Genomic DNA, 21,736 nt, shown 5'->3' with positions numbered 1-21,736 from the left:
TTGGGTCCTGCTTCCTACACACACCGTAACAGAACGAACCGACCAAGAAATGGACCCAGCAGATGATCCATTTGAGGTGGGATTACAAACATTTTCATTTTATTTGGCTTGCTGCTATGATTGGTGGAAGGGAGCGTCCAGTGTTCTGCAGAAGGAGGCCGCTCTGGTAGAGGCGCACCGGTTGGCTATGGAGAAACCAGGCTTGGTGAAATTCTTACCTGGCTGGATTTTGAACTTCCTCTGGGTGTGTGATTTCCAGGCTGCTGACTACAAACGTCTCGTTGTGTTCCGTCCGGAGTCAACCCCTGCTTCTTCTCCATGTCCTGCTCCTGTCCAGGAGCCGTTCTCTGGAACTTATCTGGCTTTTGGAGGTCCACGAAGCCTCCAAACGGCTCCTAAAAGGAGTCGCAAGGCCAGGCTAGCAGCCCGAGCCCCAAGAGCCATGGTTCCGGCCCAAGTTCTGGCCCCAGCAGCCATGGTCCCAGACCCAGTTCTGGCTCCAGCAGCCATGGTCCCAGACCCAGTTCTGGCCCCAGCAGCCATGGTTCCAGACCCAGTTCTGGCCCCAGCAGCCATGGTCGCGGCCATGGTTCCAGACCCAGCTCTGGCCCCAGCTGCCATAGTCCCTTCTCAGGTCACTTCCCTAGTCCCTTCTCCAGTCTCACCTCTAGTCACTTCTCCAGTCACTTCTCTTGTCCCTCCCCAGTTTCCTCTCGTTCCTACTGAAGTGCCGTTGGAGGTTCCGCTGGGGGTCCTGCCAACCCTATGTCCTGTCATGTTGGGGGTCCCTCCGATTGATTGATTGATTGAAAAGTTTATTAACAGCTTGTATATTGGGTACAGTACAGCTCAAAACATACAATTGTTAAGGGGATGCAGACCAGAGAAAGACTTTCGTCTTGTTTACATCAGGGTCCCCCATTTCCAATTCATCATGTCATTTAAGACATATAAGACATATTTGACATACAGATGGCTTATTTACAATTTACATACAGGTGGTTTTTTTACATACAGATTGCTTGTTTACAATTTTCATTTTAGATTTCGTTCTAATACATACGTCTACAGATATACAGTTAGTAACAGAGTCTAAAATGCGAGTATATACATAGATATGGGGGGGGGGGGGGAAGCTGTCCATTGAACGACAGGTTGAGATTTGTACCATTACCGGGCCAGTTTTGCAATGCTCTCCCCCGAAGGTGCTCTTTAAGAGAGGTTTTGAAGGTAAGTATAGTTTTACTTTCCTTTACAGTTGTGGGAAGAGCGTTCCACCTTGATGTGGCATAATTGCGAAACGTGTATTCCCCCTTTTTTGTGCCAAATCTGGGTTTCACATGATTTGTGGAGCTCCCTCTGGTGTTATGATCATGGTATTCCTTGACCTTTGGGAAGAATTTTGACATGTACATGGGTACCATAGAGGTGTAGTGTAGTACAAACTGTAAAGTCCACTGAGACAAATGTAACATTTGTGATATTGGGCTATATAAATAAACATTGATTGATTGATTGATAGTGGATCAGGCCAGGCCCATTGCAAGTAGCTGTACTCTGTCGTCTACTCTAAGCCATCCTAGGTTGTCAAAGTGGGCAGAGGTGAGGTGGGTTCTAGATGAAAGGTCAAGCAGTAGTCTGACCAGTTTATTTTGCGATGTTTGAAGTTTTATTTTTAGCGCCTTGGAGGTGCTATGGTACCATGACGTGCAAGCATAGTCATAGTACCCTTGAATGAGTGCTCCTGCCAGAGTTTTCAGGGTGTTTTTGTTTACCAGAGAGGAGATCCGGTATAGGAATCTAGTTCTTTGATTGACTTTTTTTATTACATTGGATGCCATTTTGTCACAGGAGAGGTTTGCCTCAAGAATAGATCCTAGGTATGTAATTTCCTTCTTACTTGTGACAATAATGTCGCCCACTGCAACTGAGAAGTCGTCGGATTTGCTGAGATTATGTTTCGAACCGAAGAGAATGGACTCTGTTTTACCCAGGTGTAATGATAATTTATGACTATGGCGTTATATTTGTGCCTCTATCCTGAGCACGCAATGAAACATGTTGAGCATAGAAAATGCGATTGAGCACGCACTTGAACATTTTTGAGCACAGAGAAATATATGTTCTCTCATAAAACTCCTGCTCCGTGCGCAAGCAGACCGCTGCACGCGCTCTCTCTCCCCCGCTCGCTCGACCTCTCCAGCCTGTGCGCGCTCAGCTTTGCCTGCGCTTGCTCAAGTTGTCACAGCGTTACAAATGTGTCACAAAACCAACCAATCGGAGAACTCGAGAAGGTCAATTCTGATTGGCTGGTCCAGCGCCATGTAGAGAGAAGAGTTGCTACAGCGGAAGTCCAAAATGCTTGATCGTCACGTGGTTCAGAGAGAGACTCAGAAAGTTCCCGGAAGTTCGTGGCGGGCCATTTTAATCACGATTTGAATGCATTAATAACAGGATAGAAATGCAATTTTTGGTAATTAGTGGTCAATAAAGGTTTTGATTTGCAATATGTATACAACATATTGATATGTGTATGTAGTTACATCAATGTGTGTTTTTTTTTTTTTTAAATGTGCTAATATGAGGATTAAGATAAAATAAGAAGTAGTGTAGTGCCCGGAGGCGGTGCAATGGAGGTACAAAGCTTGCTTTAATGAGCAGCAGAAATGTAGATGTTGTTGGGTCGCAGCCCGGGACGACAAGAGAGAGAAGTCAGGAGGGCACACAACATATATAGTAAACACATAACATGTCCGTGTGGGAACAATAGCCCCAACTGTAGTTCCATGTATGAATTATGTCCCAGTGTATTAATAGGTGGTCACCACACAAGCCCCCCCAGAATTCAAACATGGCAAAAAAAATCCTCGCGTCCGTGGAGGAAGCACCACAGGGGCCGAGGAGGGTGGGGCCGCAGGTGAGGACCGGGCCATGGAACGGGCCGTCGGAAGGGGGCCGCAGTAGGCGTCGTGGCGAATGAAGTCATCACCCGCCAGTCGGTGAAAGCCGGGTCGCTGAGTCGCGACGGGCGTCAACAACCCGGTGGTCCCCAGCAGGAAGGAGCGCTGCCCGGCCGCAGGCGAGGGCACAGCGGCGGCGGGCATGAAGTCCTCGGGAGGAAGGAGCGCAACCCGGCCGCAGGCAGACGTGCAACGGCGGCGGGCATGAAGTCCTCAGCAGATGTCGAGGCATCCCCGGGAAGCAGGAGAGGCCAGACAGGGTCCCGGAGCGCGCCACCCATGGGCCGATGGAGCATGGGCGACGTCCGGAACTGTCGAGGCGAGAGGGGGTCCAGGAGTGCGCCACCCAGGCGCCGATGAACGTGAATGGCGTCTGGATATCCCCGGAAGGCAGGAGAGGCCAGACAGGCTCCGGAGCGCGCCACCCACGGGCCGATGGCAGCATGGGCGACGTCCAAAACCGTCGAGGCGAGACGGGGTCCAGGAGTGCACCACCCAGGCGTCGATGAAAACGTGAGTGGCGTCTGGAACCGCCGTGGAGGTGGTGAAAAATGTGAGAGTGTCCACATGAGGTCAACCGGCTGGTCGAACCTCCTCTCCGGCACCAGAAAAAAACTCAAAAAGGATCGATAGCAGTTAGCAGCTAGCTGGCAGCCATCGGTAGCTGCTAGCCGTAGCCGTTAGCTAACGTGGTTAGCTGCTAGTCGTCGATAGCTAGCGCAGCCTGGACTTGCAGCCACACGCCCCGAAGAAACAACCCCACGTGGAAGGAGTCTGGTTCTCTCCCCTACCCAGCAGGTCGTGCATCGTCTCCGTGTAGATGGAAGGCCCGCTGTCCTCCAGTGTCGAGACGATGCGGGAATGGCGAGTGACGTCCTCAGCCATTCCGCGGGGGGCGCACTAAGCCTCAGTCCGTGTGCCCATGGCAGCCACGGACGTCTCCAACAATCTCTGGCATAACAAGAAAAACAGCGCTTTTCGCCATGTTCGGGTCCGTCCCGGAAACTTCACGAGACGTTGTCAGGATCACCAATGTAGTGCCGAGAGATAGGGAGTCGGAGGCGGTGCAATGGAGGTACAAAGCTTGCTTTAATGAGCAGCAGAAATGTAGATGTTGTTGGGTCGCAGCCCGGGACGACAAGAGAGAGAAGTCAGGAGGGCACACAACATATATAGTAAACACATAACATGTCCGTGTGGGAACAATAGCCCCAACTGTAGTTCCATGTATGAATTATGTCCCAGTGTATTAATAGGTGGTCACCACAGTAGCCTACTTTATTACCAATTGGGGAAATGTTTATGCTGCAGCAGCAAAAGACAAGGAGGCATTGTACATTAGACAGTTAAAAGACTATAATTAAACAATCGAAAATGTAAACATCTTAAATAGAAATAACATAGCATTACAACGTAGAAAGTAGAAAATATACATAGTGTGAACAGCTATCTTACCTGTTAACATACATGTTAGGCTAACGTTGCCTTGGTTAAAGAGCCTGTTGTTTATTGCTTTGAATTCTTTAAAACAAATATTATCTTCTTAAACCTGTATGGTAGTCAGGAGCATCACATCCTAATGTTTGATATATTTAGAGGGTGGGAAGGAAGGTTTAAAAATTCTGATTAGATACATTTCTACCATTTCTTTAATTCATGGTGGTTTTAGTAATCCCTTGGTAATTGAGGACACAAGTAATCTAAAGTACTAATGTAATCTTTATGACTTTCAGAAAGGACAGGAGACCCACAGGTGCCTATATCAATGATTGTCAATTGACAGCACAATGAGTCAAAGGGCTAGCAGCAGCATGATGATGTTAAATGTGTTGCTTTAGGAACATCCATTGTAAATACATGGAATTCAATAAACATTGAATAGCATATCATGCCGTCTGTGCCTTTTCCTCTGTGTTGTCCTGGCATATCGTCTCCCCCATGGTTTGCTGTGCTGCCTAGGGATGCTCCAAGCGCTCAGAGAAAAGAGTATGAATGCAAAGTTTCCCCACTGACACAGAGAGGAGGAAAGAATGGCTGGCTCAAGTCAGCAGGAGCAATTTAACTATCACAAAAGACAACAACAGCAACAACATATGTGAGGTAATCATATTTTTCACAAAACGAAGACCACACCATTGGGAAGCTTAACGTCTGTTTAATCAAAATAAAGAACAGGGAGAGGCTTGCAAAACTCTGGGAGTTGAGACTCAGGTGCAGGGTGAGGGTCTCATTGCAGGTCTTCAGGCTCCATTGAATCCCCCTGGGGTTCTTGTGCTGAGAGAGGGAGACAGGAGAAAGGGTTAGATACATCTAGCAATAGGGTGGGAAATTGCTGACCTATTTTAATCTTACCTTGTGTTTTCACTCTCACTTAAGTCCCTCTCCCTTTGCCATCAATCCAAAATCAGCTGAGCTGCAACATAATACAGACAGGTAATAATCAACAGAATCACAAGGACATTATATGGCTCTGCTAAAAACACTCACCCATAAGTTACGTTTTTGTTTACTGTTTAGAAGTCTCAAATATCCACTCTAAATCCATATCAATAGCGATGTATCACACAAATAGCTCTCTTCCTTATTGTGTAACGTTAACTATATTATACTAGCTTGAACTCCAAGATGGATATCCTCATTTCTCCACCCACTACAATCACACGCCCCAATGTTATATTTAACTAATATGTAACTCCCTCCACCCCGGATAAAAGCACGTTAAGAAGCCCCTTTTCTCTAATTCCACAACGTTGGAAGAAATAACATTAAGAGAACGGATTAATAGGCTGTTCATGGTTAACGTGTGTTGTTGCTAACTTTAGCCGGTATCCTAGCCTCATCTGTCCGGTTGAAAATTAACGCAAGCATATGCCCATTGTAGAACAGGAAACAGAAGTTGGTCCAGGTTCTGGTCAACCCAACATTGTGATAGAGAGAAAAACATGTTTTGTCATTCTGCCACCTCTAATGCTTACAGCAAGTAATCAATACCTCAGAAGGGTTCATGTAGCTACATGTATGCTATGGTTTGTTAGCGGTTTGCTTAAACTACCCCTATAGCTATGTTGCCGGCTAGCAAACTCAGGCATTGCAAACAATAACGTGATATCAGAAAACTAGAAATGTATTACTCACCTGACACTGTGTCGTGCTATTCTCTTCATTCGAGTCTGTCATGTCCTGTAAATGTCAACGATAGATGTGTAATAAGAACGTCAACAGCCTGATGGCAACTGAAAATCCCTCTCTCATCTCAGATAGAAGATATGATTGGAGACGACCATCCAATCAGAATTGACCTTCTCGAGTTCTCCGATTGGTTGGTTTTGTGGCACATTTGTAACGCTGTGACAACTTGAGCGAGCGCAGGCAAAGCTGAGCGCGCACAGGCTGGAGAGGTCGAGCGAGCGGGGGAGAGAGAGCGCGTGCAGTGGTCTGCTTGCGCACGGAGCAGGAGTTTTATGAGAGAACATATATTTCTCTGTGCTCAAAACTGTTCAAGTGCGCGCTCAATAGCATTTTCTATGCTCAACATGTTTCATTGCGTGCTCAGGATAGAGGCACAAATATAACGCCATATCCGACTACTCTCCTGCCGGGGGTCCTGCCAACCCTATGACCTGTCCCGTTGGGGGTCCCGCCGACTACTCTCCTGCCGGGGGTCCTGCCAACCCTATGTCCTGTGCCGTTGGAGGTCCCGCCGACTACTCTCCTGCCGGGGGTCCTGCCAACCCTATGTCCTGTCCCGTTGGGGGTCCCGCCGTCTACTCTTCTGCCGGGGGTCCTGCCAACTCTATGTCCCATGCCTTTGGAGGTTCCGCTGGGGGTCCTGCCAGCTCTATGTCCAGTCCAGTTGGAGGCCCCGCCATCACCTGTCCTGCCGGAGGTACTGCCAACCCCTTGTCCTGTTCCGTTGGAGGCCCCGCCATCATCTGTCTCGCCGGGGGTCCTACCAACACCTGGTCCTCTTCCGTGGGGGATCCTGCTGAGGCCTATCCCACCGGCTCCGGTTCCTGTTCGGCCGACACCGGCCTCTGGAGCTGTCTGGTCTTCGCCCTCGAGCTTGGCCCCCTGAGAGTCGCGGTCTTCGCCCTCGAGCCCGGCCCTCTGAGAGCCGCGGTCTTCACCCTCGATCCTGGCCCCCTGAGAGCCGCGGTCTTCGCCCTCGAGCCCGGCCCCCTGTGAGCCCGGCCCCCTGTGAGCCGCATTCTTCGCCCTCGAGCCCGGCCCCCTGAGGGCCACGGCCTTCGCCCTCGAACCCGGCCCCCTGAGTGCCGCGGTCTTCGCCCTCAAGCCCGGCCTCCTGACTTTCCCGGCCGCGGTCCTCGCCCTCATGCTCGGCCCCCTGACTTTTCCGGCCGCGGTCCTCGCCCTCATGCTCGCCCCCCTGAGTTCGCCCGCGGTGGCCTTCGTCCCTCCATAACCCCCACCTTGGACTCTGTCTTGCCCCCGGGCCGTCCGCCCGAGATCCCTTCCTGGTCCTCTGCTGTGCCCCTGGGTGGTCAGCTCAGTTCTGTCCTCCTGACCCCCTCCACCCACCCTGGTGGCTTAGTGATGCGGACAAGTATGCAAAGTTGGCAACAAGGAAAATACAAAGTAGTATGAATGTGAAATATAATGAGGCTGAAATCAAAATAAATGAAAACTCAAAGAATGAAAGGTCAATGCAAAGAGGCTTAAGGGTGTGCTGAAACTAGAATTAAATCTTTGACAATGAGTAGAATACTGAAATAAATGGGATTGTAGTTTTTGACTTCATGACATAAATGTTAAATCTAATTTCTGTACACATATAAAATACAAATAAAATCATTTTTGAAGTTTACAATATAAGAAACAGTGTATTATATTGTCTGTGGTTTCACATTGAAGAAAAAAGGAAACCCCACCTCATCTCACCTTGCTAACTCCACCTGATGATATCAGTGATTTAGGTGCCATCAAAGGCCAGTCCTCGCCCTCTATGAGTGCATGGAGGCCTGCTGATAAAGACGATGTATGAGCAGAAGGATAGTTTAGGGCCTGATCCTGGCTTCAGAGCACCAAACCACATTAAGACCAATCCCAGGGCCTGAGAACATTGGCCCTTCGTCCTGAGGCAGACTCATCACTCATACAAGAGTCTCTTCATCGCCGACTCTCCTCGGAAAGCCCTTGGCTCTGCGGCCGCTGATAGAAACAGTCCTCTCTAAGAAGCCAGGTTACTTGACAGAAACTCTCTATCTAGAACTCTGGGTGGAACACATTGCTACAGTAAGGAGCATCAACTGCCACAAGCTTTCAAAGAAAATGAAATGATTTGCACAAAACACAAGGGGTGTCTTTAGTCTTCTGTTTTTGGTTGAACTGAGCAATCCTGTAATGATTGTAAGAATTGGTCTAAGACAATATACAGTACAGCCACAATAAATTGGTTTATTTATAAGCCCCTTATCTTTGCTGGGAGAGATACAAAGAAGTAATATATGACATTAAGAGATATCATAGGTGTTAAATGCATGTCTCTTCCGCTGTTAATCATCCTGTGTGTCACTGTGTTGAATACTAGAGGGCACCAGTGCTCCCGTTTCAAAGACAAACCAGAGAACACTAACTGTAACAACATGCAACACAAAATATGTTAAAGCAGTGTGTGTGTGTGTGTGTGTGGGTGTGTGTGTGTGTGTGTGTGTGTGTGTGTTGTGTGTGTGTGTGTGTGTGTGTGTGTGTGTGTGTGTGTGTGTGTGTGTGTGTGTGTGTGTGTGTGTGTGTGTGAGCGAGCGCACTAAAGTGGATTGGAGTGAAAATAAAGTGTGGTGATGGAGCTTGTATCAGGTCCACTGCTACATCATCATATTTAGGATAACTGTTAAAGCCGATATCATATTGAATGTAATGGGAAATGTCATTTAAAGAATAGTAAAAACAAGCCTATTGATGCTGTGGTTAATAGATTTGATTCATGATTCATATTTAATGGTTCATTATAACTAATGTCTACAGCTGAACTGTATTACATACTCTCTGGAGATCACGTCCTCTGAAAAAAAAAAAATCCGCCCTCACCAGATCATTTCCCCTTCATTTTGGATTACACTCTTGGCCTACACAGTAAACAAAGTAGATGAGTTAGGGTCCCTCATCAACTGGAGTGTTTTCCACTGCCACGTCATTAGCAGGCAGAGGTGGGCCTTATTATTTTTAATAATCTCCCGTTTTTGCTGCTTCTTAATCCTAGGAGGTCTGCAGTCGGCACTTCCCCTTCGTCTGCCCCTCCTCCTCCTCCTCCTCCTCCTCCTCCTCCTCCTCCTCCTCCTCCTCCTCCTCCTCCTCCTCCTCCTCCTCCTCCTCCTCCGTGTTCTTATTGATGCTCTGTCATACAGGCGCCCTCACACTGCAGGACACTGTTTAATACAATTTAATTTGTCACAACCAAGGTTTAAAAACACCAAAACCGTGTCATCATGTGGGCTGTGTTTTTGGAATATATTTCTTATCTGTCTGCAAAGTTATTGTGCATGTTAAATGTGATGTGGGCGATGCTCCATTGTGCCTCTAACAATGCAGCGGTGCATTGTTAGGGAAATAATTGGAAAATGGTTACTTGGAAAGGCACTTAACGCTGACACATTATATCCATAACTGGACTCTCTCTCGCTCTTTACGAATATCCAGCTTCCCTCCTGGTTTAGTAGATAAGGAGCTGCATATCATGCCATTCCTCATCTTATCTTTACTGAATTACCTGGATTTTACCCTAATCCACCACAAAACAAAAACAGTGATTATAAAAACCGTTGTATAACAGAGTGGATTATGTCTAATCTGCATCCACTGCTCATTCTGACAAAAGCTTAATCTTCCTTTTCATGTGAGGCTTTTATCTTTGCAGGCTGGCGATGTCAATATGCTAATAATTGAAATGCACAAGAGCAAGAAAATGTGTGATATATATTTTAAGACTTTTACTCAATAATGCATACATAATAGCAAGAGAAGGTTGGGAAAAACACTATAAAACTCATTAGAAAACACAGACAAACAATCAATAGATGAGTAATGAGTGATGGTAGCATACTGAAGTGTAGCTCATTTAATAACTCTGTCCTTAGCCTGGCCGTGTGAAGGTTCGGGGGGGGGGGGACATTTATGCTCAAACTGGCTCCCAGGGACCCCAGCAGCGTTGGTGGATTTCATTTCCCAGGTAAAGTCATCCCCCCCCTTGAGTTTTCCTGAGTCAGCAGAACATAATAAGATGTGTGGAAAATGACAGAGAGTAAAGCCTAATTGAACAATTCACAAGTGTATACATGTACATGGTTTCAATGTCTAATCAGCTACTAAATTACATTCATTTTTTCCGGAAACATCAGAGCTTTCGCGACTTTTTTTCTGCAACATTTATTTACATCACATTTCAGCAGAATACAGAATGACTCTTCACAGAAGACCAGCCAACAACTGCCATGAACATTTATCACATGGTCCATCTTCCCCGTTTCCAGAACAGAAATAAGTCTTATTATATTCATTAATGTACACCAAGGCTTTCCCTCAGTTTCTTGACCATTAATAATGTCACGTGTTGCATTAAAATACAGTTGGAGAATGTCTGCGTTGTTTTTGTTTACAGCACATTCTGTACATATAAATATAATACTGTACACATATTCAAATAAAACTTCAGAACAAAAAATCAATAATTAAGACTGAAGTATAACACATTTTGCCATGGGAATAGATACATTAAGCCACATTTATTTTCATTGTGTATAATGTGAATATTTGGTCTACAGCTTTAACATGCAAGCTATGATGGGCATATTTGTAATATTTGAAGTACAAAGAAATATTAACTTAAAAGGAAATATGAGTGATATCACCCTGAAGCATTTCTCTAGTGAGAATGTGTTTGTGCTTATAGCATGTTCTTATACTGCGCTATATCCATATAATGTAGTTCAACTCACAGGCCGTTTAATATTACATTTCCCAAAGGAGTATATGGATTATTAAATCATCTAATCAGCTTTGTGGACAACAGATTCCTTTTTGAAATCAATAAAACAAATCGTTTTTCCTATTTCTGAGTGAGTTAATATTGTTCGGCAGTGGAAATATGCATATACGATCATGAATGTGCAGCAGGAGAATTCATATAAGCCGGATTCATCATGACAGCAACGATATTAACAAGGGAGAAAACCAACAGAAGCCCACAAAATATAGCTTAAATATATCATTTTCCACAATACCAGTTTACAGCATGTAATAACCAGAGGCCCGGAGGCGCTTCCTCACAACACGCTCCACTTCACAAACAGGAACGATTTGAGATTTGGATGGTCCTTCTCCGGCCACAGCAGTGATAAACGATTCAGTAAAGCTCGACATGTTTCCCGTCACCAGGATTTCAAAGCGCCATCCTCCTCACGGGGTTTTATCGATCACATCGACAGTTTCTCTCCACGGCGTAACGATTAAAAAGTGTCCAAATCTGCTCCTTCGGGACCTCACAGCTCCAAGGGGAATCTAAGACAATACAAATGTGCATTAATGATCATCAGTGGAAGGTTCATTACTACAGGAAGAGCATACGTTGAAGCTGCAAGGACTTCCTGTTTGATTTGACTCTACTGTTGCCCAAACCTAAGGTCATATGATTTATTTTTGCTTCTTTGGTACTATTTGATTTCTATTTCTTCTTGCACTATTTTTAATTCCATATGATGTTTTAACTATATGATATGTGGCAACACTATCCTGTAGAGGACATTTTTAAACAACAGCTGAAGACACATGTTTTTAGATTTGTTATTAGTGACATCCCCTTTAAATTAGTCCTTTAATATTTATTTATTTTTAGATTTTTTTATTTATTATTTAGATTTGATAGGTTTTATAGGTTTTTATTAATATTATTTATTTTATAGTTTTATAAGCGGCATTCTCTTTTAATGTGTCTATCAATCTTTATTATTCCTCTTATTTATTTAATGTATGATTATTATATTGGTTTTATTATTGTTTTATTTACTTATTTATTATTTATTTTTAAAATATTCCTAATGAATTAGATTGTATTTTACTGTTATTATCATACCTATTTGACCTCCTTGTGACCTGAAGTGAATTTCATGTTCTGTTTAAATTTGTGATGTGTGCCATGTAGTCACTTTAAAAAGTGCCATACAAATAAAGCTCTATTATTATACTGTCCCTAATGAATGTCGTGAACAGATCTTTTGAATCCTTAAATCACCTCTGTTAACACGACAACGTAGAATCAAGTTCCAACTGGACAGAAAACTAAATCAACAAAAAACGACATCAACACTTTTTTTTCTTGCAATAGTTTCGAACTGAAGTAAACAAACTGTACACCAGAGCTCCTCCTCAGCCTACGTCACAGGGAGGAGCGGCAGCAGGAGGAAGGTGAGGAAGAGGAAGAGAGAAGGCCGATTGGACGTCGCCGCTGAGGGGGTGGGGCGCTTCCTCCGGGGCCCGTTGCAGAGGGGGGTGTTGCAGCAGGAGATGCACACGGAGTTCACCCTGCCGGTGCAGAACTGCTGGTATCCAGAGGAGGAGATGAGGCACGCCCCAGAGGAGGCGCATGATTTACGATAATGTATTCCTGCAAGACAGAAAAAGGGGATATTTTACCCTCCTGTCGTGTTGGTGTCAAATCGGACCAATTTACTACTTTCCAGTGGCGGTTCTAGACCAATTTGACTGGGGGGGGGGGCCACTGGGGGGCCAGTTATTTTCTGAGGGGGGCACAATAAATGCAGGACGAAAAAGAGAACTAGACAGTATGAAGTAATTGCGCATAAAAAAACAATGCAATACAGTTATTGGTATTTGTTTCAGTACACTTATTTATTTCAGATAGATCTTATAGTTATTACTGTTAGCTTCAGCTTAAGTTATAGTGCAATTTTGCACTAACACCATATTTATATAAAAATAAAGGCAATGAACAGTTACATCTGTACTTTACATAAGGGTGTCTGCACAATCTCACATTACAGCAACAAAATCCTGCGGTTTTTGGCAAACCGAGTACCAGAAAATATACATTAAAAAAAAAACAAAAAAAAACGTTTCATTGTTAGGGGGGCCACAGGGGGGTCAGAGGTCAGTGTTAGGGGGGCACTGGCCCCCCCTGCCCCCCTAGAACCGCCCCTGCTACTTTCATCAATCATAAACAATGTGTTTTACATTTGAATTATTCAAGGCCTTATGATAGCCTTAAATACTTGTTTCTGGTATCAGTACTTTACTCCACTACTGTGTTTGGTGGCGTGATCATTATTATTTAGAGTCATTGCGTGCCTTTTGATTTGAACACGATCCGTGTATCCATCATTTCCTGGTCTTCTCTAAAGAAGAGGGACCAATGAAAACGTTGTCATGTTGCCGTTGTTCAGCACGGAAACATTCAGTAGCTAACAATGACATTATTGTTCTATTAATATAAAGGGAGGTCAGGTACTCTTTAAAACAGCTGCTAGATATGGGTACTTTTTACTTCAGTACATGTCGAAGCCCATACTTCTTTACAATTGAACAAATGTTATTTTTACAAAACGTTTTCTATTCCTTGTATATTCATATTCACTGCAGATATTCATATAAACCACTAGTCTGAGATATTGTTTCCAGCTAAAAGGGTGTTAAATCAAATATGGTGATGATTAAGATAAGATTAAAAATGTTTGCATTGCAGCAGCATAAAAAACAAGGCATTGCACATAAGTAGAAATGTAAGAATATAAATAAACAATGCTAGAATTTCAAACATCTCAAAATAGAATTACAGCAGCATTAAAAAGTTGAAAAAATATAGAGTAGGCCGTGAAGATTACAAATCTATAAACTCTGACAATAAAACACCATTGAAGGGCTTTAGACACAATATAAAGCCGGACATTATTTACATTAAGATGAATTTACAATAAATGTATAATGTGTACAGTTATCCAAAGAGAAGCTATGGAGCAGAGAGTTCTATTAAGGGTTTAAACAGCAGTTAAAATAGACACCAAAGTTACGGGGGGGAAAGGAACACGAGGGTTAAGAGTCTCCAAATAAAGCAGACACTGTCCAGTCCTCAAGCTGTGAGATATTGCCAAATGTACCAATGTGATGTACCCCCCCCTGCTGTATTTATATTGCTTATATTGAAAAGTTAGCCTATAAGAGTTTGCAATGTGTGTTATTGCAATGCAGGGCTGGAGCTATTGACTTCCTGTCTGCTATTATTATCTGATGTTTGTCAGTATATGTTACAACAATTTGTATGCTTGTATGAAGAAGAAAACGTAAAGTCTGCTGTAACTTTTTATTGCACTCCAGTGCCACCAACTCCCTTATCAAGTGATGTATCTCAATCAATCAATCAATCAATGTTTATTTATATAGCCCAATATCACAAATGTTACATTTGTCTCAGTGGACTTCACAGTTTGTACAGAATATCAGTATGACAATACGACACCCTCTGTCCTTAGACCCTCACATCGTACAAGGAAAAACTTCCAAAGAAACCCCACAGTTTAAAGGGGAACATGGGAGAAACCTCAGGGAGAGCAACAGAGGAGAGATCCCTCTCCCAGGACGGACAGACGTGCAGTAGATGCCGCGTGCAAATAGAAAATGTACACACGGCATTGAAAAATATCTCCATCTGGGATATATTGGCGTTATTTCTTATGTGTTTTAGGAGGTATTTTATCATTTAGGTTTACTTATTATTGTATTTATCTGTTGTTTCCCCATATTGGACTAGAAAAGGTCCCCCCCTTCCTTTAAAGTAGAGACACTACATACTGATATACACCTGAACATCAGCAGGAGAGCACTCTTTAAAGTAGAGACACTACATACTGATATACACCTGAACATCAGCAGGAGAGGACTCTTTAAAGTAGAGACACTAAATACTGATATACACCTGAACATCAGCAGGAGAGGACTCTTTAAAGTAGAGACACTACATACTGATATACACCTGAACATCCGCAGTAGAGGACTCTTTAAAGTAGAGACACTACATACTGATATACACCTGAACATCAGCAGGAGAGCACTCTTTAAAGTAGAGACACTACATACTGATATACACCTGAACATCAGCAGGAGAGGACTCTTTAAAGTAGAGACACTAAATACTGATATACACCTGAACATCAGCAGGAGTGGACTCTTTAAAGTAGAGACACTACATACTGATATACACCTGAACATCCGCAGTAGAGGACTCTTTAAAGTAGAGACACTACATACTGATATACACCTGAACATCAGCAGGAGAGGACTCTTTAAAGTAGAGACACTACATACTGATATACACCTGAACATCCGCAGTAGAGGACTCTTTAAAGTAGAGACACTACATACTGATATACACCTGAACATCAGCAGGAGAGGACTCTTTAAAGTAGAGACACTACATACTGATATACACCTGAACATCCGCAGTAGAGGACTCTTTAAAGTAGAGACACTACATACTGATATACACCTGAACATCAGCAGGAGAGGACTCTTTAAAGTAGAGACACTACATACTGATATACACCTGAACATCAGCAAGAGAGGACTCTTTAAAGTAGAGACACTACATATACACCTGAACATCAGCAGGAGAGGACTCTTTAAAGTAGAGACACTACATACTGATATACACCTGAACATCAGCAGGAGAGGACTCTTTAAAGTAGAGACACTACATACTGATATACACCTGAACATCAGCAGGAGAGGACTCTTTAAAGTAGAGACACTACATACTGATATACACCTGAACATCAGCAGGAGAGGACTCTTTAAAGTAGAGACACTACATACTGATATACACCTGAACATCAGCAGGAGAGGACTCTTTAAAGTAGAGACACTACATACTGATATACACCTGAACATGTACATTATCCTTATATCCATTAGGGGAGAGTGGAGTAAGATGAGCCATCCCCTTTAAAGTGGACCTATCATGCTTTATTGGAAAATATATTGTAGGGCCATACCTATTTAAAACATGTCTGTGAAACCAAACAGATCACCCATTGTAGCCATGCCTCATACTGCTCAAACCCCTCTTTTGCAGCCCTGTTAGAGAAACGCAGATATTGGGTCCTTAGCTTGAAAAAAAAGAAAGAAGAGGAGTCGGAGCTAATGCCTGATCAGAATTGTACCGGAAATAAAGTTAAATTCGGTTGTGATAAAACGCCATCCTGTTTAAACCACATTAAGGATTATTTCTGAAACAGTATGGAGCTCAAATGCTTTTTTTCTTGCGGGTTTATCACAAGGTGAGTTCCATTTTTTATTTCCTGCTTTTTAAACACATGTGCTCTTCAGTACAGGTTAGCTCTGAGTGTTAGCGAGGCTTGCTAATGTAAACAAAGACGTCCAAAACACGTCAGGCATTGATTCTGATAGCAATGTTTTGTGGGTCCGCCGCCGCTATTACGTCACAGCGGATGGAATCTGTATCCGCTCGTTGTACACCCGTTTTTAAAAGATTTGGGTACGGAGGAAAAGAGAGAGGGTTTTATTTTCTGACGCTGCGTGAGTTCCCCGACGCACCGGGGACATATATTTATGTATAAAATACATCACAAAGTGCATTTAGCATGATAGGTCCCCTTTAAGTTAAGTCTCTGTAGTATACAATTGTATTACCATGTAGTTTTACACAATTGATTTTTGTTTTTGTTTTAAACATGGTAGAAACAACAACACTCCTGTACCGAACAGCTGGAGAGAGAAGGGTTTAGCAGGTAGGGTGTGCAATAGATCACATGATTCAGTAGGTCAGCTAAGGTTAACTGGTCTTGTGTAGCTAAATAAAGTACCTTGATAGAATGAATAACTATCTTTTAGGTTCAAGTAATAACTGGCTCATCCTACCCACTCTCCCCTACTTATATTTATTTCTCTTGTGTTAAAAAAAAAAGGACACCATACAAATTCCCAAAACTTAGCGCCAAGGGCTGAAGCATTTAATTTTCTGTGACACAGTGCAAAACTAATCTAATGTTGTGCTGGTAGCAGCTGAAGGAAAATCTCTCAACTTTGACAAATGAGGCGGATAAAGTGGTCCACTGAGATAGTGCTCGTCTGGGTTTTAGAGCAACACAAAAACACAGAGAGGTTTCATATCGAAATGATCACCAACAATGGACAGCCTATCTTTGTGTTAGTTTAAAAAGCATCATGGTAAAAGTGATGAGTAACTCTGATGTTTTGTATGCAGGACTGTGCTTTTTCGAGTCCATCCACAGATCAATCAATGCTCTCGTCTCCATCTTTGTGGCTGAGCAAAGGAACAAAATAACAGATAACAATGTCCATTACACTGAAAACCACAGGGGATTCTAGTCAGCGTCTACTGGGGGTCAGACTGCCAGACATGCGGGGATTGAAAGCTGGGGGGGATCATTGGGTATCATTGGTGGGGAGTATTTATTTTTGACATTTCAAAATACCAACAGGTTTAAAAAACATCACAGCTGATTTTGCCATTTATGTAAGCTGTGTGGATGACTTGATTTCAGTCTAAAGAAAAACATTCTATATTTTTTTGTATCTCAGCTCATCCTGGGTGAAGATTCTGAATTGATGTTAATAGCTGCCCTGTTGCACATCAACACAAGAGCGAGTACCCTCATGTGAATAGCAAAGGAATAAACGTAATGTCTTTTCGCTTCTAAGTGCTTTCTCTCCAGTTTCCAGACGTTCACCTTTCTTATATTTAATAATCCATTCCTTGCACAATTAATATGTATAATATTCTGCTTTATATTTTGTTACTGTAAACTTGTATTTCCACATATATATTTTAAACTTTTTTACTGCAATTGTATTTCTATTTGAGATGTCTGATTTTTGGATTGTTTATTTCTAGTCTTTTAATTTCTCTTATGTACAATGCCTTGTCTTTTTATGCTGCTCAAACATTTCCCAAATTGGAATCAATAAAGTACATCTTATCTTTATCTTATCTTTTGCAGTTCAAGATAATCCCCTCCTTTCCTCTTCTGGCTCAGCATTTACATCTTTGAATATCAATGTTAGACGACTCTCTCCTGGATCCCATAAAGGAATATGAAGTAGTCTTTCCCTTACCATCGGGTTTGACCAACACCTCCTTCTGGCACATGTCCTGAACGTTGACGGTGCAGTTGACGATGTACTCCGGCGTGGAGCAGTCATTTTGCTTCATCTCCTCACATTGGTAGCACTGGATCTGAAGGGCATCTCCTGGAAGTGGACAAATGTTTGAGCAATTGTAACATAGCAGACAAAATGGAGGTTTTCTGATGGATGACAGCTGACAAATATATGATATAAAATCTTAGATAGAGTAGCTATAGCATTTTGATTAAAGGAATAGCTTGGCATATTTGCTGTGTTGCAGAGATTTGAAGGTCAATACCGCTCTTCTGTTTGGTAAAGCTAGTTAGCTTAGCTTAGCACAAAGACTGGAAACAGGGAGAAACTGCTAGAAAGTGTTGAGAAGTGGATTTTGTCTCATTCGGACCGAGCCAGGCTAGCTGTTTTCAGTCTTTGTGCTAAGCTAAGCTAGGCTAATTGGCGTGGTATCCATGTTCTCATATTACTTTCAGCAAGGAAGCGAATTAGAGTATTTCCCAAAATATGATCCATTGAAATCAGGGTTGTGATACGTACAAATAATTCACTATTTTTAGGGAATTAAGTGTATTAAAGGTGCCACTACTCCAGAGGTCAATGTCACCTATTCCTTATTCTCTCAATGATTGCCTTTCATGACAGGATACACTAGTTTTGTCCTGTATCTTGTGAGTTCATACTGACACACAGTATTCTCACTCGGCACATTGTGTGAACCCAATTTGTACATTTGTTTTTCCTCTTTATGTTCTCTTCGAGTCAAGCAGCCAAGGCTCTTATATGCCTTTGGGAGAGAGTGTTATTCGATAATGTTACACCTTCAAACAAGACTAATGGCGCTCCATGAGAGTGCAATGTCATCTTCTCTATCTTCTGTGACATTACGCCTGCTAGCACAAGGGCAGTGCCGAGGTTTTGTTACTTTAGAGAAAGTACATAAGCAAGTCCTTCTCCGGGTCTAATCTAGTTTTATTGGCTGTCTTCTGAGAGTCAACAGAGAGGTTATGGATTCACACATTGAGGTGAGGTAAAGCTCTTACAAGAAAAACACATCAGCAGATGCTCCTTTAACTTCCCTTTCAACGTGGGGATCGTTATAGGTGATAAAGCTCTATTTACAATACGAGCCGTCAGTAAGAACGATTTGATGCGCTCCGCTGGTGTAAAGATTGCCCGTGTGAAATCTCATCCCCTGAGGTAGTAAAATGTGAGTGTCACTGCATTTTCTCATAAAGATAATATACAGAGATCCTCGCAGCTTTCACACATTTCATCTGTTACTTTTAGAGCTGCTTAGAATTGCCAATCTGAGTTTCTGTTATACTTTAAAATGGTATACAAGCGCTATAAATGATGAATGTGTATCATGTTTTAGGATCATTTTCTGCAGACAATATGAGCGCTGTGCATTAAGCGTGATATATGTACACACATAATGGTGAATGTTAATGGTATTTTTTATCAGAATCTGAAAATAAAACAATTTCTAAAAGATATACGGAGGCATTCAATCAAAAACTTCCAAGTCCAGCCTGCCCTTTCCCTCTTCCAATATCTCACACAGGCTATCCGTCCCCACTGACATATATATTAGTAGAGTAATTATTGAAATGGTACCAAACATTAATCTCAACGCCGACAGCGCCATCAAACGCATATAATAAAGGTCCACATATAACATCACAACCCCAGGATAATTACTTTAAACCAAGCAACTCCATCCATCACTTGGGAGGAGATTCTGAAAACAACTAAGTTCTTTTTAGGGGAATATCTATAATAGTGGAGGGGAGAATCAAGTTTATCAGGTCCATCAGAACTCTTAATCTACTTGTTTTTTCCACAACAGAAATTATATCGGGACCCCCTTGAAAACGAGATGGTGCATAATATATGACTAATATATTGGTTTTGCACCCTATATATATATATATATATATATATATATATATATATATATATATATATATATATATATATATATACACACACAATCTGCATTATGAGGGTGCAAAACCAATATATTAGTCACAATCCCATAATCAATTTAGTCACAACATGATGTTATAAATAAAACAGCACCCCCCAGGCCAGCACCAAAAATAATCTTAGTTCCTTGAGTTTCCTCAAAACTATTCAAAGTCAGGCAGTAAATGTGAAAATTGTATGTGGATTTGGAAGACCATTTTTACGCACATACGCAGAAGAAATTAGTTTCCAAAAAGCTCTGTTTTCTAAAATGAACCACGTCCAAACATATATCGCGAGAACAGTTTAAATTATAATGTTTCGATCTATGGTTTCGATGCAGTACATAATCAGGTTTCTTTGTAGAATGGTTTTTTGCACACGAATCGAAAGGAAGTATCTCTTTAGTACAATCTCAGCACGTGTTAATACATACAAACGGACACAACGACTCCAAACGTGTCCGCAGTGTCTCCAACTTGCACCTACCTGCGTTGAGAAGGACTCCAAATAAAGTCGCAAAAATGAGAAGAAGCATTCTCTCCGAAATGAGGCTCGGAGGGGAAACATCAGACCAAAGGAACTAGTTCAGACGGAGGCATGGAGGACGATCCGCCGCGGAGGAACACCAGACTCCAATCCGTTCATCCTCTCGGCTGGCTGGGGTGAGGAAGCTCCGCGAAGTGTGGAGAATCTCTCCTCAACTGGAGACAAAACCAGAGCGCACGGATCATAACGCGAAACCACGTGATGATGGGAGCCTTGGCATTTTCATATCTCGCTCACTTTTCTTCATGCACTGAGGACAGAGAGATGGCGATCAAAGCTTATCCACACGCAGTGAGTTTACACACATTTGGCATTTAAAAGTTACATTTAAATGATAATTCTGTGATGTGTCTGTTGGAGAGGAATGAAAAGTTCAGTGAATTCATATCAACCACCTCTATTCCTTACAATATCTTATTGTAAGTATCCTAAATGTAAATATAACTGCATTATGAGTGTCAGTGACCTTTATCTAATGCCTTTTCTGAATTTGGAGTTATGGTCCTTTTTTGCTATAACGCTTTAAGTTAACACAGTGATGTTGTAACATTTTATCAAGAGTTTTCAAGTATATTAATCTTAAATAATAAAAAGAATAGTATATATATATATATATATATATATATATGTCACTTTTTTGTTGCCTTTTTAATTGTTTTATTTGGATTTCCATTATTCAGATATGGACTGCTATATGTTTTTTTTAAATGATATTTCAATGTTGGCAACAACTGACTTAAGCCTAAGATTTCAAAAATAATATTAAAACATTATTTATGTTGGTTTTAGTCCGCATCTAAACTCTATTAAATACCACTTTACTTAGGGAGCATTTTATTTCCCCCTTACGTCATCCCCTAACGTCAAAGCTACAATGAAATAATAAACCAAATATGTGCATATGTTTTATTGCTGTTTGTTTTGTGATCAATGCAACATATTGAGCCTATTACTGAAGCAGACAGAGGAGGAATCATCCGAGCGTGCGTAAACTAATAGCGTAAATACGCACCTAATTACCCATCAAGGGACTAATGGTTATAAATCCCTCCGCAGCGGCGCAGGAATACAGGGCTCCGGGCTGCACTCCGGCTCACACTGAGTGAATCACCTGATAA

The 21,736-nt window shown here is 42.4% G+C and overlaps 1 protein-coding gene across 4 annotated transcripts; it reads right to left on the bottom strand.

Annotated features, from left to right (window-relative positions):
* Positions 1-9,877: 9,877 nt before the first annotated feature.
* Positions 9,878-20,795, bottom strand: LOC117539280 (ly6/PLAUR domain-containing protein 1-like). 4 transcript variants are annotated; one of them, XM_034205324.1, is made up of 4 exons: positions 20,559-20,795; positions 18,075-18,209; positions 12,317-12,573; positions 9,878-11,471 (listed from the first exon to the last, which is right to left on the bottom strand). In XM_034205324.1, the coding sequence occupies exons 1-3, from the start codon at positions 20,605-20,607 to the stop codon at positions 12,341-12,343; spliced, it is 417 nt and encodes a 138-aa protein (XP_034061215.1). In that variant the 5' UTR covers positions 20,608-20,795; the 3' UTR covers positions 9,878-11,471; positions 12,317-12,340. The 4 variants fall into 4 exon arrangements, with proteins under 4 accessions (XP_034061215.1, XP_034061214.1, XP_034061212.1 ...); XM_034205323.1 differs by having other exon boundaries at positions 12,322-12,573; XM_034205321.1 differs by having other exon boundaries at positions 12,345-12,573.
* Positions 20,796-21,736: the final 941 nt, after the last annotated feature.

The sequence above is a fragment of the Gymnodraco acuticeps genome, unplaced genomic scaffold (assembly GCF_902827175.1).
Source record: "Gymnodraco acuticeps unplaced genomic scaffold, fGymAcu1.1, whole genome shotgun sequence".
Classification (NCBI taxonomy): domain Eukaryota; kingdom Metazoa; phylum Chordata; class Actinopteri; order Perciformes; family Bathydraconidae; genus Gymnodraco; species Gymnodraco acuticeps.
This window is presented reverse-complemented; position numbering and strand designations above follow the sequence as displayed.

Bases quoted from the DNA above. Each gene is read 5' to 3' on its own strand.
- LOC117539280 (XM_034205321.1), bottom strand. From the start codon at position 20,607: ATGCTTCTTCTCATTTTTGCGACTTTATTTGGAGTCCTTCTCAACGCA. The intron at 18,210-20,558 runs GTAGGTGCAAGT...GTCCACTTCCAG, and splicing joins TGGAGTCCTTCTCAACGCAG to GAGATGCCCTTCAGATCCAG. The intron at 12,574-18,074 runs GTAAGGGAAAGA...TCTGTCTTGCAG, and splicing joins GGTGTTGGTCAAACCCGATG to GAATACATTATCGTAAATCA.